At 38.7% G+C, this 17623-nt stretch overlaps 1 protein-coding gene across 2 annotated transcripts in view; it reads right to left on the bottom strand.

Annotated features, from left to right (window-relative positions):
- cntn4 (contactin 4) overlaps window positions 1–17623 on the bottom strand; it is a 246126-nt gene that overhangs the window by 93294 nt on the left and 135209 nt on the right. For both annotated transcript variants that reach the window (XM_008410160.2, XM_017304953.1), the window contains exons 7-9: window positions 14734–14836; window positions 12980–13164; window positions 6131–6270 (exon numbers count right to left, since the gene is read on the bottom strand). In XM_008410160.2, the coding sequence (XP_008408382.1) occupies window positions 6131–6270; window positions 12980–13164; window positions 14734–14836 (428 nt within the window). The remainder of the gene's footprint in view (window positions 1–6130; window positions 6271–12979; window positions 13165–14733; window positions 14837–17623) is intronic.

Below are 17623 nucleotides of genomic sequence, written 5' to 3'. Positions count from 1 at the left end.
CACACACACACACACACACACACACACCCTGCTGCACCACAGGGCCTGTTTCCCCTTCAGCAGAAGGAGGGGATAAGAGGGGAAGGAATATCATAACATCGGAAAATTGCTTTGCAGATCCCGTAGGTATGCCCTTTACATACTAAGTGATGTGTACCTGGTAATGCTCTGAGCTTCTCTTCATCTGTTTGGACTATCAGATTCAGTCCCCTGCAGGGGAAATCAAGCTCATCGTTGAGGCATCAAATTAAAATGTGTTTAACGGCTGCGGAGCACGATGAACCAAAAACTGGGCTGGATCACTTGGTCAGCTGAGAATTTAATCTCCAACAAAGTCTTTCTGCTTATTGAGATAAATGCCTGTCAGTAAGAAACCGAGTTCCTGCAATACCAGATTATAACAGATTTAGTTGTTCCGTTGGTATAAACTTAGCATCTTGCTGATCCTACAAATTTGTGCTAAGATGCAGCGCACTGAATCATTGGCTCAGGTTAAGCTAATGGCTAAAATGAGCTCAATAGTTTCCATTTTGATGGTTAAAAATGTTTTGAACTGCAATTTTGTTTACAAATATTTAATGATTAATTTTGTGTAAAGTTGTGGCTTTGTGTGGTTTTCACCTCCTTTCTCCTTATTGTTTTTGGTTGTTAAAATATCTTCAAGTTCAAGTGCGAAGCTTATTTGTCTTTGAGATGGCAAACCTGCGTTATGATACCAATATTTGACTGTATCTGTTTTTTGGCTCAGTTCAGTAAAATGTTGGTCTTATCGCAAGTTCTTCTATCCCTCCTTAGTACAAGCAGTAAATGTTTTAGGGCCTGTCTTCCGTCTCTGCAGCTGTGTGAGGTTTCGGCTTTCCATGCCCTCCATCTCCCGTGTTTTCCTCCGACTCACCTTCAGTGTCATTAGAGCCCATTTGAACTCCAGACGCAAAGGGAAGGGAGGATTAAGGCGCTGTCACATGAAAACGGAGGCTGTCCTCACTGAGAGATCACAAACTAATCCTGCATTTGAGCAGGTTGTGCCGGAAATTTCCATAATGCTCAGCAGCTCTGGATGTGCAGGGGCAAGCATCCCTTCTGGCGAGCCAGGCAAATGGTGGCGGGTATCAGTCTGTGCAGGAGCGAAGCACTCCCATTTACAGCTGCTATTAATTAGCCATGACATTCCTCTAAAATCAGCAGTTTTTGGCTCTGGGACCTGGGGGGACCATCTGCACCCCTTCTGCAATGCAAAAGTGATTGGCCATGTCATGTGAACTGAACACTGAACTGATTTGGTTGATAAAAAAATGCACAATGTTAAATTATATATAGATATATAAATGAATTTCTAGTGTTGATATTTGAAAATATTGCATCTGATTGCTGCTGGACTGTTGTAGTGGTATGTACTCATTATTTATGTTTGTTACACACTGTTCTTGACCTTTATTGGAAGAGTCCACAATCCATGTTTGACCCATTTTTAGAGCATAAGAGTGAATATGTGGCAGATTTTTCTTTTTTTAGACACAAAACCACAAGAAAAAAGATGATATTTTTATCCCATAATGTAAAAGGCTTTCAGACACATAGTGCCATTTTATGGCACAATCCAGTAACTATCTTAACTGCAGTTATGAAAATGCTATATATATTAAATATGTCTTGAGAAAATTATTTAACACCTTGAAATTGGGCCTCTGTCTCTTTAAAAACTCCTACTCGTTCTGAAACTCCGCCTTTAGGAAGTTGTCACAACATGGCTCCTTTTTTAAGCAAGAGGGATTGAAGTCCCTTTCATAACACTTTTACCAGCATTGTTCTGAGAAGTAGCTCCTATAATGACCTCAGCAGTTCCACCAGGTGTTTGCTAATTGCTGCTGGTTAGTCTGAAGGAGCTGAGTGGGGAAGAGTTGTTCTGTGAGGTGGAAACTTGGAATCTGTAACTATGAGGAGGAGCTGCATCCTCAAAGCCAGCACTAAGTCCAACCAGGCATTTTTGAACAGCTGAATGGCTGTCATGGATATTAAAAGATTAATCAAACATGCACAAAAGAATCAAGGCAATACTCCAGGTATGTTTTGATAATATAATGTAATGTCCCTGCCCCTTTAATTTCTAAAACTTCTCTCTCTGTCTCTTTCTTAATAAGTGTAAAACTCAACATGTATTCTTTTTCAAATTGATAGGCAATACCCAAGAGTTTAAGAAAAAACTGAAATCTCTTCACTGCCTTTCTTAAATATGGAAATATAAAAGTAACAGAAAGCAACAACTGAATCAGTCAAAATGAATCTTAATCTCCGGAGTTTAATCTTCAAAACATAAGAAAAGGAAAATGCTACTACAGAGCTGCAAACTATTATTATTCACCAGAGCAGAACTGCAAGATAAATCTGCTTATTGTTTCCAAAGATCTTTGATTAATTTACCATATGCGCTCGACTGAAAAGCAAGCACAGCAGCAGACATGAACAAAGCTCCCAGGTGGCTTGCAGTGAGAGGAACAAAACCTTTAAACTGAGCCTACTTACTTTGATACAGCACCGATTAACAAGCAAGTCAGGGAATTTTAACCATCTCCCCTTAACTACAGCAGTTAACCTGCCTTTAATGGGATAACTCACTACCTAAAATCTGAAACTTTTACTTGAGATGTCTATAAGGGAAACCCCCAGTTCAAGTAGTCCACTACAGTAAGTCATCCATCCTCTATAGGAACTAAATCTTCTTTCTCGGTAGAGTTTTCTTTTAATTGCATAGCCGTCCTAATCCTGAGGCCATTGACAATAAATCAAGAGATTGAAGTCCTTCAGACGGAAACAGCCGGAAGAAAAGGAACATTCAGATAAAGCATTAGTTTTTCACCCGGTGGGTCATAAAAAGAACCACGATGGCAGATCCCCAGACTGGAAACTGAAGCATTCTCACTCAAAAGCTGAGAAAAAAGAAGAGGAATAAGAAATGAATTTGTCTGAAAATTGTTAATTGTTGGCGATGGTTAATGCAATAAAAGCATCCCCACAGACAGCTCATGCCATAATCTATGCTATACTATTGAATAATATTTAAAGTTATTGACTATAAATAAATTAACTTTGTAAATCTATTTACAAATAAAGTTTATATATTAATAAAGTTAATTTATTTCACCAATTTTATTCACAAAGTGAAAAAAATGAAATAGGTTAGGGAACACATATTCTAATTTTTAAATATGACTGTGTATTGAAAAGTCACACCAGGACTGAAGTATCTGCTCTGATTTACAGTATAGTTTGTTGATGTGTGGATGTTTAGTTTCGCTGTGAATACTGATCAAATTCTGTGTCATGAGGTCTCCGGAGCCGGGTGTATTACAGCCCTGAGCCTGCAGGAGAAACGCTCCAACTTCAGCATAATTAGGGAAAGTAATGGTTATGTATATGACTCCACTTGCATGGGATCGATGGTGGTATCATCAGTGTAGCAATGATGTAATCACTTAGTCACTCATTCCAAAAAGCAAAGATAAAAAACACTGATGATACCACGTGGATACATTAGTCGCTGTTATCGGAACATTGGTGCTCCATCACCTACCTGGACCCCAGGTCAATCACATTCTACAGCTGCCTCATACTTGTGATAAATTCCTCACATTATGCGGTAATACGCTGATTTCCATTTTCATATCAATTGCTTCCAGATACTGTGAACCCTGTGTATGCCAGGCTGTGTAAAAGGCAGCGCACACCAGCAGCATATGGTGTCCCAAGAAATTCAGCTTTGAAATGAAACTTGTGCTACTCCCCCCCTTAAAGCTGCATATTTGACATATTTGTTAAAACTATCACCATGTCATGACAGTATAAAATGAGACAGATCATATGTGAAAAGATCGATCTCAAGAAATGCTACGCTCCTGACCGAAAACAGCCAATCAGAGCCAGGAGGAGGGTCTTGGCACTGACAATCATTTTCATGTACTTGCTGCTAAATTAGTATTCACTGCAGACTATGCTGACTGAGAGAAGCTATATTGTAGAAGAGTGCAATGATGAGGGGCTAAGCGGCATGCACACGGGCATGATTTTCAACGCTAACACCCAACTCCTGGCTCTCAATGGTTGCTTCTAGTTAGCATTGGGAGAAGGAAGGAGCTACATTTTTTCACATTTTATCTTTCTCATACTATGCTGTCATCACATGGTGACAGTCTCAACAAATATGTCAAAATATTTTTATGAAAGTTACGTGCTGCAGCTTTAAGTGAAAGGCGCCCCGTGACAACGCAGTTACTGTCAGAAAATGACAGCCAGCGGTGAATTTAAAAAATACAAAGCGCACAAACCTTTTAGTATTTTCTAAAAGAGAACGAAGAGAAGGAAGAAAATGAAAAACATTTTGGGGAGTCCAAGACTGGGACTCTCCACATACATCTGCAAACAGGTCTGACTACTGAGATAGCGTCGATTGTGCGTGTGGACTGGGACAGGAATGCTCTATAGGTATCAATGTATTATAAGTACTTTTGACAGTTAGACTGTCTCTAAGGGAAAACAAGAATACATTTGACTTATTATTTCTTCTTTGTTTTAAAGATTGTACATATTGCCTCATTATCATCCCCTATAAAAGTGTAGTCAAAGTTCCAGAGATGAATTCTGTGGTTCAGCTGGGCTAAAAATCTGAAATCAGCAGCTGCGCAGACAAAAAGCATGTTTTGTCTGCACAGTCACAAGGCTTTCTTTGCCTCCCTAGGATGTCTTGTACCTTAACACAAATACAGCACATTCAGGACAACCATCAAAATGGCCGATCGTTCCCTCTTACAGGGCGGCTGCTTCTTCCCAGGCAGAAAACTATCAGCAGAAATACAGTTTAGTGAAGAAGCAACTCAAAAAAGACCTCAATCGATTCCCAGTAATAACTAACAACCAGTGCCCCCCCACCACTGCTCCTCACACTGCTGACCTTTCCCTCTTCCACTCATTAAGCAGCAGTGGTTAATGGTGGCATTTCAAACAATGCAGCACCCTTCGCTGATTAATCCATTCACCCATGCTTTCTGAATATATCCATTTATTATGTCTATATTAAGGAGGAATGTGCTTCACAAACGTCAGGGTTAGTCGATGTAACCTTTAATCACACTCCAAGCACTGCCTCATCCCCAGACAGGTGACTGGGTTAGCCATTTACTCCGAGCGCTACAGTTTGAATTTATTTATCCCATCATAAATTCCTAAGTACATCCACATAAAGATAAGAAAATAAATCTCATCAAATGTAATAGAATATTAAATCTTTTTAAGAAACTACCTTATAAGAAACAAGAGGGAAATTTTTTTTTTGCACCACTATAAAAAGATGTTGATAAAAGACATTGCTGTTGGCAAAACAGACTGTTGATTGTGCTCCCCTGACAGTAAACTAAATCTGTTTTTTATGTGAAAGAGGCTGCGCTGAGTGGAGCGCTGCCTCGGGTTATGTGGTGACAGACCCGGGTTTGTTCCTACCTCATGTACAACACTCAAGTACTGATCTGTGTCCTCCGGTGTGTTTGTCACCATCTTTGCATAAAGAAGCAAATTAACATATTGGCAGTTTATTTATCAAATGCAAGCTGTGACGCAGTGTCCAATCAGTCAGCTTAAAAGTACTCAGAAAAAAGGGAAAAAACATCAAATGTAATTATCTAATATAAATAATAAAGAAATCACACTTTTCCATATGCCAAGATGAGATGGAGAATTTCTTGTGGGGAAACTGAGGGGGCAGGAAGCACAAAGGAATGAATTAAGCCTTGAGTCTGAAAAAAAATCCTGCTTTTCACATCTGCGGTGGCACAGAATTAATAACTGAGGTTGGTAAGAAGAGATTTAGCAGATGATTAGTGTATCTTCTACATCACGGCGCCTTTAAACACTTGGCCTGTTTCTTTGTTCTACGCAGCACAAGGGGGCATGGTTAAAAACCTTTGAAATAAATGCTTTATTTGTGGATGACAATAATTAATACAGAGAAAGGTGTGCTTAGTATGAATGTTTGGTATTCTTCATTTCCTACTAAGATTGAGAGTGCAATTTGTAAAAAGGTGTTAGTGTGCCCCATGTTTAAGTTTTGGACTTTGTGAGCGTGGAGACATTTGGCAGACCTCACCTCTGTAGATTCCAGGTTTTCTCCGTTCTTCATCCATCTGTACGAGGGTTTCGGTTTCCCTGTGGCTTTGCACTCCCACACCAGCGAGTCATCGATGAACTTTTGGACGTCTTGGGGTTTCTCGATGAGATGAGGTGGAGCTGGAAACATGGAAAGGCAAAGTAAACAGGATTACTGATTTGAAAAAGTTGTTCAACAATTAACATACAAGTCATAAAAATAAATGGGAGTAAAAAGTCAAATTTGAACTATGTGACCAAGGCAACTCTCTTATAAAATTTAGTACAAGATCAGTTTATTCAGTTGAACCGTGGGCAGTTTTCAGAAATGGACAAATACCCCTGACATCCTGCTGTTTTTTTCTTGAATAAACCATCCATGCAACCATTCATGGTTGGTTGGACGGTTGCATCCATCATCCATCCATCATCCATCCAACTAATCAATCAATCAACCATCCATCTATCTAACCAATCAGGTTTGCTATGAACCAATCAGGTTCATCACAAAAAACCCATCAGGTAACCCACCCAACTAACCATCTATCCAGAAAGACAACTGAATGCCCAAATAACTAATCAGCCACCCACCAAACCAAGCAATCAACCAGACCACTATCAAACCAATAAACTGACTAACCAACCAGTCAACAGCACAAGCAGCCACAAAATCAAAAATGAATGAGTCAACCAACAAGGCTACTAACTCACCAACCATTAAACAAAGCAACCAAACATATAACTAACCAAGCAGCCAGCAAGTCAGCCAACCAACCGACCACCCATACAATAAATCAACAAATCAGCCAGCTAACCAAGAATTCATCAGCAACACATCCATCAACCGACTAACCAAAAAAAATAAAATAAAATAACTAAGTCAACCGACTAAATGAATAACGGTCACTACATAAATAAAAGAATTAAAACAATGGTTCAAAAACAATAAATTATCATAACATTTAGATAAGACTAAATTTATGATATTTGGAAACCATAATAAACAAGAAATGAACTATTGACAGTATTGACTTAGAATGAGTTCATGACATTTTATATAATAGACTCATTGTACCATATTTGACTTATTATGTGGAAGTTTTTCATCAATACATACAAAACAAATTTATTTAAAGCTGTTGCACATAATACGAAAAAACCCCCCCTAAAAAAACAATCAAAATATTACATAAAGTAAGATGATGGGAACATACAAATCCATTATTGAGTGTCTGGTGAATCCATAATAGAACAGTCACACCACATGTTGAGGCTACAGTCCTCGAAGTAGCTGTTCTGGGTTCAGTTCCCCGACCTATGCCATTTACTGCATGTTTTTTCCTTTCTCTATTCTACTTCCTGTTTAGCTACTGATAAATAAAGGCCACCAGTGTCAAAAGTTTTTTTTAAAGGTATACATGAGTGGACAAGTGAGGTTGAATGTACAAACTGAAACCAGAAAGAAAAGGAAACAAATTGTGAATACTTCCATAAGTGTTCGCAGCCTAAGAAAACAACGATTTTTACTATTTTTCTTTAAGTCTTTATTTATCACTTTAATGTTGTTGTTTTTTCTCCAGAATAGCTTTTATTTTCCAAGAGTGGCTACGTCTGAATGAAAGTGAAAAATACTGGTTCCATATACATTAGGGTGGCTCCTAGTACCATAAAATTACTCTGTTCAATAGAATCTGAGTAAATGATGATATAATTATACAGGAGGAGAATTGATTCTTCCTGTATCATGCAGGTAACCCAAGGCTAGTTAATGATTCAACTGAAACAAAGGTACTTAAAGCTAGATTTGTAAAGCTCTTGTGTTCTGTTTTCTACATTCTTCTTGATGTTCAGGTCAAGACTTTATCACCCTATATCACAGAAGGCTTTTGGCAGGATTAAATGAAAGTCCAAATGCACTTTTCCATTCCACAGACGTCACCTAATGTCACTCTCAAGGACTGACCTTTGTCAAGCCTTTTCACTAACAGCCTACACTAATTAGCTCCCACTATACAATATATTGCCTTTGGGTGAAGCAGAAAAACATAGAGAGAAATCCACTGGCTCTATACGTATATCTGTCAGTACAGCTTAACAGCTTCAACAAGGAAGTATAGACGGTGTGTGTATGTATGTGGCTTTGTATTTGATACACTGTAAGAACTTACAACACATACTAAATTGTGGGGACTGATTGTTCCTTATGAGGCCAAAGCCACATAAGAAGAAGTGTTGCGTTAAGTTGGGGGTTAGGTCTAAGACTAAGGTGTGAATTGAGTTAAGGTTAAGGCCCCTCTCCCATTTGGATAGTGAATTAACATTGAAATGCATGTCTTCCACACTGGAAAGGACCCAAGCTTTCTGTTTTTCGAATGAGATTAAATTGGCAAGCAGTCTATGTGGTCGGAATGGGAAAATTCTGTATGGGTAACTTGCAATACCTGAAAATTCCACCCGATGGCAACCGTGTCTTGTTTTTTCTTGATCGTTGTCTTTCATAGCCATCTTGTTGTAAAAATAGGATGAATGTGTAGAAATGAAAAAAAGTTAGCTTTTTAACTAGCCGATTAGCTTTGAGAAGCCGGGAGGCATTTTAGAGTCCTTAGGGGACAATCTGCATTTTCGTTAGATTTGGAAAAGTTTTAGGCTCCTATTCCTGGGTCAGCATGATTCGGTTCTTTGTTCTACCCATGGTTCTCCAGCACCAGGGGAGTTTTGATAAAGTCTACCCATATTTTGGGTTCTTGTTCCTGGGTGATGGCGGTCCCTTCAGACCATGCTTGGACAAGGAGATCTTTGGACAGTTTACCTAAGTCCTGGGCTCCTCTCCCTGCTGGGTTAGCATGGTTCATATACTAGTTATATACTAACCCTAATGGTTAGTATGGTACCATAACCCTAATGGTAATGGTAAGATTAGGGTTGGGCTGCAAAAATGAATGAAAAACAAAAGAAAATAAATGCAAAGTCCTTGTGAAGATAGACATACTATGTGTGTGTGTGTGTGTGTGTGGGGTGGGGTGGGTGTGTGTGTGTGTGCGTGTGTGTGTGTGTGTGTGCGTGTAGGTTTTTGTAAGGTTATAGCTACACAGACAAAAGGCCAGCAAACAGTCAAACATAAACAGGTTGGTCTGGTGTACTTGCAGTGTCATTAAGAAGTATTAGTAGGGATTAGAACAAACAGAATCCAGAAAAACTACCTTAGCAAGTACGTTTTAGACTCCTATTCTTCCAACTCGGAAAAGGGATAAGACCAGAGGATACTTACTTATACTGATCTACAAACACAGAATAGGAGTATCTAGTTTATATACTTTGGATCAATATTATTTGATTCTCTTTTTTTTCTTCTTTTGCTATTTCCTTTGGTTTGTTATTTTGTTTGTATTTCCTTTTAATTCACGTAAAGCACTTTGAATTGCCTTGTTGCTGAAAAGGTAAGGTAATAAAATTACCTTACCTTACCTTTATTCACTTTTTCACTATACTATATAAAGGAGTCAGGCACAGATTCAGCATCTAAATTCATTCTGGTTCAAGGAACTGTTAGTATTTGTGCTGCAGGTCTCTGAGAATCCTCTAGCAGATGGGGAGGCTCTACAAGGTTAGTTGAAGTGTTGACATTTGACTTGCATGGAGGCTACGCCTTAGCCATCAGTCCAAATAGTGAAACTGTTTCTTTTACAGGTAGGGGCCTATAGGGGATTCTTTTATTTATTCTGCTGCAGAGAAGAGGCTTTTGTTGTACGAGATCAACTTCAACCTTTACTGTAGCTTTTTGTGTGTGTCAATGATAAGAAAATACAGACAGCTTTTAAGGCTTCCTTTTATCAATCTCTGACAAGGATTGAGAACTAGATGTTTTGTAGGGTTCTCAATAACATCCATATCGCATATTACCACACCTCTGTATCAAGGAATGGCAGATGGGCCACCTCACTTCCTGCACCCTTCAGGACTGCTTTGCCATCATTGCTATTTCAACCTGTACTGTCAGGGTGCCTCTCTCCATCCCTCATCTGCTGTGCACATATCGACTCTCAGTCAACGCTCACCAAATGAAGGCAGGCAGCCCATCTCAGCCTGTAAGAGGCCAAGCCTGCATGCAATCAGGCCAGACGTCAAGAGGCTAAAGCAGAAGAAAGATGGGAATTTGCCTCATTAGGGAAATCACCGTGAGATTATGCGACAGGAAGCCTGCAAATACACCAATGCAAATGCAACCAGGAAGCCATCTGAGTTACGTCAACGCAAACAAGCAAGAAGACAATCATTTTTTGTCTTCAACCTTTACTTAGTGGTGAGCAATATTTAACCCTCCCATGGTCTTAAGAGATGGGGTCAATGGACCCAACAAGCTTTTTACCTTGACCTTGACCTTGTGTGCAGTTTTACAAATTTTTTGTGTGGCTTTGGGAATTTATGGTCTGACGGGACAACAAGCCCTGCTTCCCCGCTGTCCAACCACAGGAAGGTTAAGAAGTGTGTGGGGTGTAAATATTTTTGCAAGGCACTGTGCACCATTTAATTTTCTCACTGTCCAAAATCAGTTCATGAGTTTTAGCTTCAGTTCCTTAACATAGGTGTAAAGTCTATGGGGCTTTATTTCTTGCAACATGACCAGTGACATCAAAGGTACATATGTCCATGTTTGACCAATGAGAACAGCAGCACCGCAAAATAATATCTGCATGTCTTCCTGTTTTACACAAACTAACGCTCTCTCTCTGCTCCAGCATGTTTTGGTGTACAAGATACACTACTATCGATCATCCCGCTGGCATACACTACTAACAAATGTCTCAAAGGCTTAATTCAAAAGCAGCTCAAAGTAAGATTTTTATCACCTGGCTGCAGGGAAGAGAGCGGCAGGGCCTGACAAAAGACATCTGAAATGAGAGGAGGGTCGGCTCAGAGGGATTAGTAAGGCTGAAGCTGGCAGAATCCAGGCTGAGGTACATAACGACAAATTGAGAAATGTCCCAATTGACATACTTTGTGATAGCTGACACAGCATGTTATATTCCTTTCTTCTTGACAGATGATCACAGAGTTGCAAAATATATTTTATCTGTCACGTTTGAACGGCTTAAGGTCAGAAAAACGTAAAAACATTTTCACAACTCTACAGCAATTGACAGCTACAAAATAAACATATTTTATTTTAAAGAAAACAATTTTAATATTTGGGTTTACATGGTTTTTATAATGTAGTGAAGATACACAGAGTGTACACATCGTTTTCAGTTAAGCTTGTAAAAAGTCAGGTCTATGGAAATGTTTCGGTGCATGTATTAAAAAGTGGAACATCAGACATACATCTCTCCATCTTCAGAGGTACTGATAGTAAGAAAAGTGCGCGACAGATTTTGTTTTCTTATAGATTTAAGGCAGAAATAACCAGAGTAGCTACAAAATTGTGTTTATAGATGATTAGTTCATTTATGAAGGAAAAAACCATCCTAGCCCTATTTAAAAAGATAACTGCCTTCCTCATTTAGTCATGTATTGTCTGTGATTAGACATAGTTGTTTAGTATAAACTTCAGGAGCCACATACAAGCCTGTACAGTCAGGAATAACAAAATATGAAGTAGAGTAAAACAAGTTTATTTGGGGGCGTGTCCTCATGAAATAATCACTGGTATTTATTACAACCAACAACTCCAGTTTCCTCATCAGGGAAATCACCATGAGAATTCACGGATGCTCACTGGGGAGCGTCAATTCTCCCCAGTGAGCTGAGATGTAGCTAGTATGGACATAACAGCAGTTTGAAAAACATTGGGGATTTATTTGCAAATTTTCAGACTCCTCCCTCTACAAGTAAAGGAAAAGTACTCCAATTAACAAAGATATTTTTTATCCTTAGTAAACTCACAAGGATATAAAAAAGGAAGCAGGTAATAACTTTCGTGTAGCATACAGTATATTAGCTTCCTCGCAGCTACTAAAATGCTAGTTGTTTTCTTTACTTGAAACCAGGAGTTGCTGCTTTGTTTTCCCACTGTATAGATGTACTGTATATATATATATATATATATATATATATATATATATATATATATATATATATATATATATATATAAACATAAATTATTACGATTCTCTTGCTGAATTTTTCCTCACAACAAACATCCAGGTGTGTTTGATCATTTTTAGAGTTTGATCCAGGAGCTTGATGGTTGAAGAAACATTCTAGAGTTCTGTTGGATCTCACGTCAGTGTTTTCTTTCTGTTTGTTATAAACATATTTCTCAACCAAGGTTAAATTTTTTATCACTTTCTGATTGTGATGATTGTTTCTTGTTTAATTTTTGCTTTTTAAAATCCCTGGCGTGTGCCGATGCCGACCTCCTAAAGCTAACCTGCGTAGCAGTGACTCCAGTTGGGGGATCGCCAGCAACAACGGCAAATCCTCTTCCTGCTCGTCCAGATGTTACTGCTATGCAGATTATGTCCCTGACATATGCGGCCCTACTCTATGTACAGTACATTTAACAGCTCTGCTCTTCAGTCAAGTTGGACGTCAATCACGATGCCATCTGGTGGAACCCAATGAGAAGCTCACCAACAAGGTCACATCCAAGGGCTCAGCCTCATCCGCATCACTCCTTTAATCTGGATCAAAATATTAGAGGCATCATGGCTGACAGGCTTTAATCATTTTGATGTGCTGTTAAAACCGGCCTCTTTGCTCTTGTGTGCCAAACAATCCGGCGCTGATCCCAGCCGCCTGTTTTGTAAGGAGAGTCGTGTCTGGTTTTCTTTTCTGCCCTCTCAGTCTGAGCCGGTCTGACAAGACGTACCTCCATTGTGGTCAAATATTCATGTGCGGCAGGTCACCTACCGTAGAAAGAGAGCTTTCCTTTCACCGTGTTCATCCCCCGGGAGTTCTCAGCCACGCACTCGTACGTGCCGGCGTCCTCCTGTTGGAAGTACGGGATTTCCAGGACGCCGCTGGCCTTCCTCATGTCCACTTTCCTGGGGAAGGGTACGCCGTCCACTCTCCTCCAGCTGATGGAGGGAGCAGGGCTGTAAAATAGGGGTTGAGGTGTTTTAGGGTCAACAGATAAAACCAGCAGTAAAAATGTTTAATGAACAATTTGTACTTCTAATGGAAATGATAAAGCATTTAAAGTGCAATCTGAGTTGTAAAAATGTTTAACCCAATTAATATCAGGATTAGTTTCTGTCCCTCACTTATTCAAATTTAATGACTTCCTTGAAAGAGCTTGCATTATGCAGTTTGGACTTTTCAACATCCTCACTGATCTAAATATAGATTTCTGTGTTAAAGTCTGCAATTCAGATCTAACACTAAAGGTCGGCTTCCTGTTCATGGAAGAAAGCTGCTGAAATGCCAGGCTTCCTCTCCATGTTTTTTTTTCTCCGTCTAATGACCTTAACATGAAACATACTTTATAATGCCAGCCTAGAGTCCAGTTTGGAGACAAAACAACAAGAGATGTTTGAACCCACCATTTGACCAATCAGATTGGTTGCTGTTTCCAATTATCAAGGACTTGTACCCTCTGCAAAGGGAACTGTGAGCTATGCAGAAGTGTCAGTTAGCATTTATAAAAGGTATTACTTGCCACATAAGGAACAATAAGGAACGTATAACACAGAGAGTTCAGTCATCACCAAGATCAAAACGAGGCTAGACTGAAGCTAAATGTATCGAGTCCGGTGGTGTGTTATCAGAACCTTATGATTTTGTGAATGGACTTTGCTCAGCCATGTGGCAGCATATGAACATCTGCTGACATGGTTTGTGTACCACATAGCCATTTTGAGTATATTCAAATTAGCTAAAACATACGGTGAATGTCTACGGTGGAAGCTAACGTGACTAGCACGTTAGCTTCCACTACACCAGTGATGTATTTAATTTCCAATAAGCTAATATTTCTATTACAAATAATATAACTATCACTGTCAATATCTTCACATAATCTCACACAGAACCTCATTTCACACAATCCTCTAACTAATTCAGCTACAGTCTAATATTAAAGTTGAACTTACTAGCAAGACGAGCCTTTTCCCCTGAAGCAGTCACTGCTAGTGAAAGGCACGTCTTAGCTGTGGTTATCAGGGAAAGGGTTTTGTTTCCCATCTTGTTAGAATAGAATAAAAAGTTTATTCATATTTGAGTAATGTTTTTACGAGTAATTACAAATCAGTTGTAACATGGGAGGAGAAACTAGATGAGCAAAAATGATTTTAAAAATAGGATTTTAGCTATTTTAGTTTAACACATTTATTTCCAAAATTGCCTGGAATTTGATAAATTCATTGAAGTTTATTTCAGCTGTTAAATGTGTCTGACCACATGTCATTTTACAGGTTTTATTCTAACACTTTGTTTTGTTGGTGTACAGCCTTTTTAACTAGTTTGATTCAACACACTGTGGTAAAAACATATTTTTAGTGAATCCCCTAAACCCACACAGAATGACCACTCTGTTGACCTGGTTTCGTAGGCCAGCTTAAAACACACAGGGATACAATCAAAGTTTCTGCAACACAGCAGTGCTGTCTTTTGTTAACATTCTACCTTTGATGATGCTGAGCTCGCTCAGTGTGTACTTTGCTTACTTTCCAAGAGCGAAGCATTCCAGCTTTACAGTGGATCCTTTGGCAACATGAACGACTTCTGGAAACTGAACTTCAATCTTTGGCTCGTATTCGCCCATAACACCTGAAAGAGAAATGCAAATGATCCACCACATTAGTGGAGAACTGATTCTTTTCTCTTTTCAACTGAGAGAAACACAGAAAACAAAAACTAAACTGGTTTTGGTTTCTTCTGGAGCACCCAAAGTGCTGAAAATACTTGTTTCCACATTCAGTTTCTTTTAATTTAAAGACGAAGTGTCTTTTTTTCAGACTTCCAACGTTCTGCGATATGAGCAGCAGTAACACTTTCTGCTCACAGGGCTGTCACAGAATGCTAAAAATAATGAGAAAAAGGGGCCAAAACACAGCACTGCAGTTGACGTATGTAACACAAATGTTCAACAGGAAAAAAACAACTTTGAGATTTCTCAGACAATTTAAGCTCTTGCATCCAGATGCAAAAGTGGTTTGTAAGCCAGTTACAGACCACAAAACACAGCCATAAAATCCTCCTGAGTCCTGCCACAGACTCTTCAAAGTATCCCATTCGCTGTCAGTGAAGCATCTCTGGCAGATCACATTGTATCTGCTGTGCATGCTAAAAATCTCTGCTTACAAAAATAATAAAATGAAGTGTTGCTTTAGAGCTTTACATGTTTCATGATGACTTGAAAAAAGTGAACATTAAATTCAGGTCTTTGATTTTTGATTTGTGCTCTACCATGTGCCTGTTGGTTGCTGGTTACATTTAAACCATTTACTTGCAGTGTTTGCTATGAAATTTAAAAATTCACATTATTTCAGTTTACTGCATATCTGCATTGGGTTTCTAGGGTTTAGGAATATATTCTGTTTCAGGAGAAAAAGACTCCTTTACATTTACATCAGTTCCTCCTAGGAACTATAGGTACTGTACTGTATGTCTGTAAGTGATGGGTCGGTCACTAAGATTTCCCTTATAAAGAGTCGTCCTTCTTTATAAGGGAGTGGCAGCAAACACAGCAGCACAACAAGCAGCAAAACACAAGAGAGGAGGAGGAGGGAGAAATACAGAGAGAGAGAGAGAGAGAGAGAGAGAGAGAGAGAGAGAGAGAACCGTCTAACCACTTTTTTTCCCCTTTCACTGCTCAGCTCTTACTCTCAGTGCAAGCTCTCTGCTCACAGCAGAACTTTGTTTTGATTACCATGGCAGCCTTGTAACCAATCAGGTATGAAGATATGGGATCATACCACTATGTGAAAATCCCACTCTGGAGTGGGACAGACAGGACAGTCAGGTGACTCCGTCCCCTCAAGTAATAAACAAAAACCCATGAATATAACTGACAGCTGTAATAGAAGCAACATCTGGTTGAAAATTTATATAAAAATAAATTAACATTATGGATCTGTTTCATAGATTTGGTTGCAGTGCTTTGTTCATTTGTTTTTTATTAATTAAAGGTTTAATTATAATATTATACAGAAGTTAGAATGTGTGTTTTCATAACCAAACAAATACATAAATAAAGGAAGGAAAAATGATTTATCATATGAAACATTGCAAGTTATGTTAATATATGGGGCTGCAGATGATAATAGATGAAGAGCCGTTTGGGAGCTGAAAGAGTCGAACTTCCCATCACTGAGACTTTACTTCATGAAGTCCATGTCTGTTGTTTTTCTTTTTTTTTTTTTTTTCAAAATGTTGTTGGTGCTATTTTGGACTCCACAAAGCAAAGTCTAAAAAGTTTGGCGACTTGAAATAGAAAACCTGAATTCTTCCCCTTTAGTGATGCTCAGCTAAATTATATTATTTATGTTTGTAATTGTGTGCCAGGCTATTTCTCCAAAACTCTGCTGATTGTCAGCTGAGTGCACCAGATTACTCCTCAATAGCTTCTTCCTCCATCGCTGTAATGCGAAGGCCAGTGTTGCACAAATAGCTGCAGAGATGGAGAAAACAGCCCCAATTTCATCTTGTGGGTTTGGTGAGGCGTGTTATCAGGACGGCTCCCTGAGTGACTGTGAAAGCTAATTCAGATCCTTATCACAACTGTCTCACAGCGGAATGTAACCACAGTCCCATCAGCCATGTTAAAGCAGACAGGTGGAGGGAGAACGTAATTGTCTCATACCATAACCTTTTGTAAGGAACACCTGTTTAATGTGCCCACCCTCTCACCCGCATATCCAAACCCCACAGCTCCCATTTTGGTGGAGAGGGCTGACATTTATCTGCTGATCCATCTGCTGGAGGAAAATAAAGGTGAAGAAAGAGAAAAGTAGTAGAAGGAAGAGTTTTAGGATGGAAAAAACACATCAGCCTCCACACATATTGATACTCCTGGGATAGATGTAAAAAAAAAAAATTAATACATTTTGCTATGGTAGCAAAGTCCAAAGTAAAATACAATGTCCATTTTGAAATTTATTATTATTATTATTATTATTATTATTATTATTATTATTATTATTATTATTATTATTATTATTATTATTATTGTTTTAAATAAAATCCCCAGTAGCACAGTTATTGGTCCTTTTGCTTGTGATGTTTTCTTTTTTTCTTTAAAAAAAAAATAAAAATAGAAGCATAGAAGCAGAATAACATCTGACTGCAGATGTTATTCTGCAGTCAGAATAACATCTTTGATCCTCTTGGTTCTGTTTCTAGATCAGTTGTTCCCAAACTTTCCAACTTCTGACCCACAAAGTAAAAATGTGCGAAGGTCATGACTCTGACCTTTGGTTGAGCATACAAACATTTTTGCAGTCAGGTAAGAAGTGATACAATGACAACGCAATCAGTATTAACAGCCTACATAATGACCAACATGTTCCTTTGAATTATTTTCAAGGCTTGTTTTTTTTATATATATTTTATATA

The sequence above is a fragment of the Poecilia reticulata genome, linkage group LG5 (assembly GCF_000633615.1).
Source record: "Poecilia reticulata strain Guanapo linkage group LG5, Guppy_female_1.0+MT, whole genome shotgun sequence".
In the NCBI taxonomy this organism is placed as follows: Eukaryota; Metazoa; Chordata; class Actinopteri; order Cyprinodontiformes; family Poeciliidae; genus Poecilia; species Poecilia reticulata.
The sequence above is the reverse complement of the archived record's forward strand: the minus strand, read 5'-3'. Positions and strand labels throughout refer to the sequence as shown.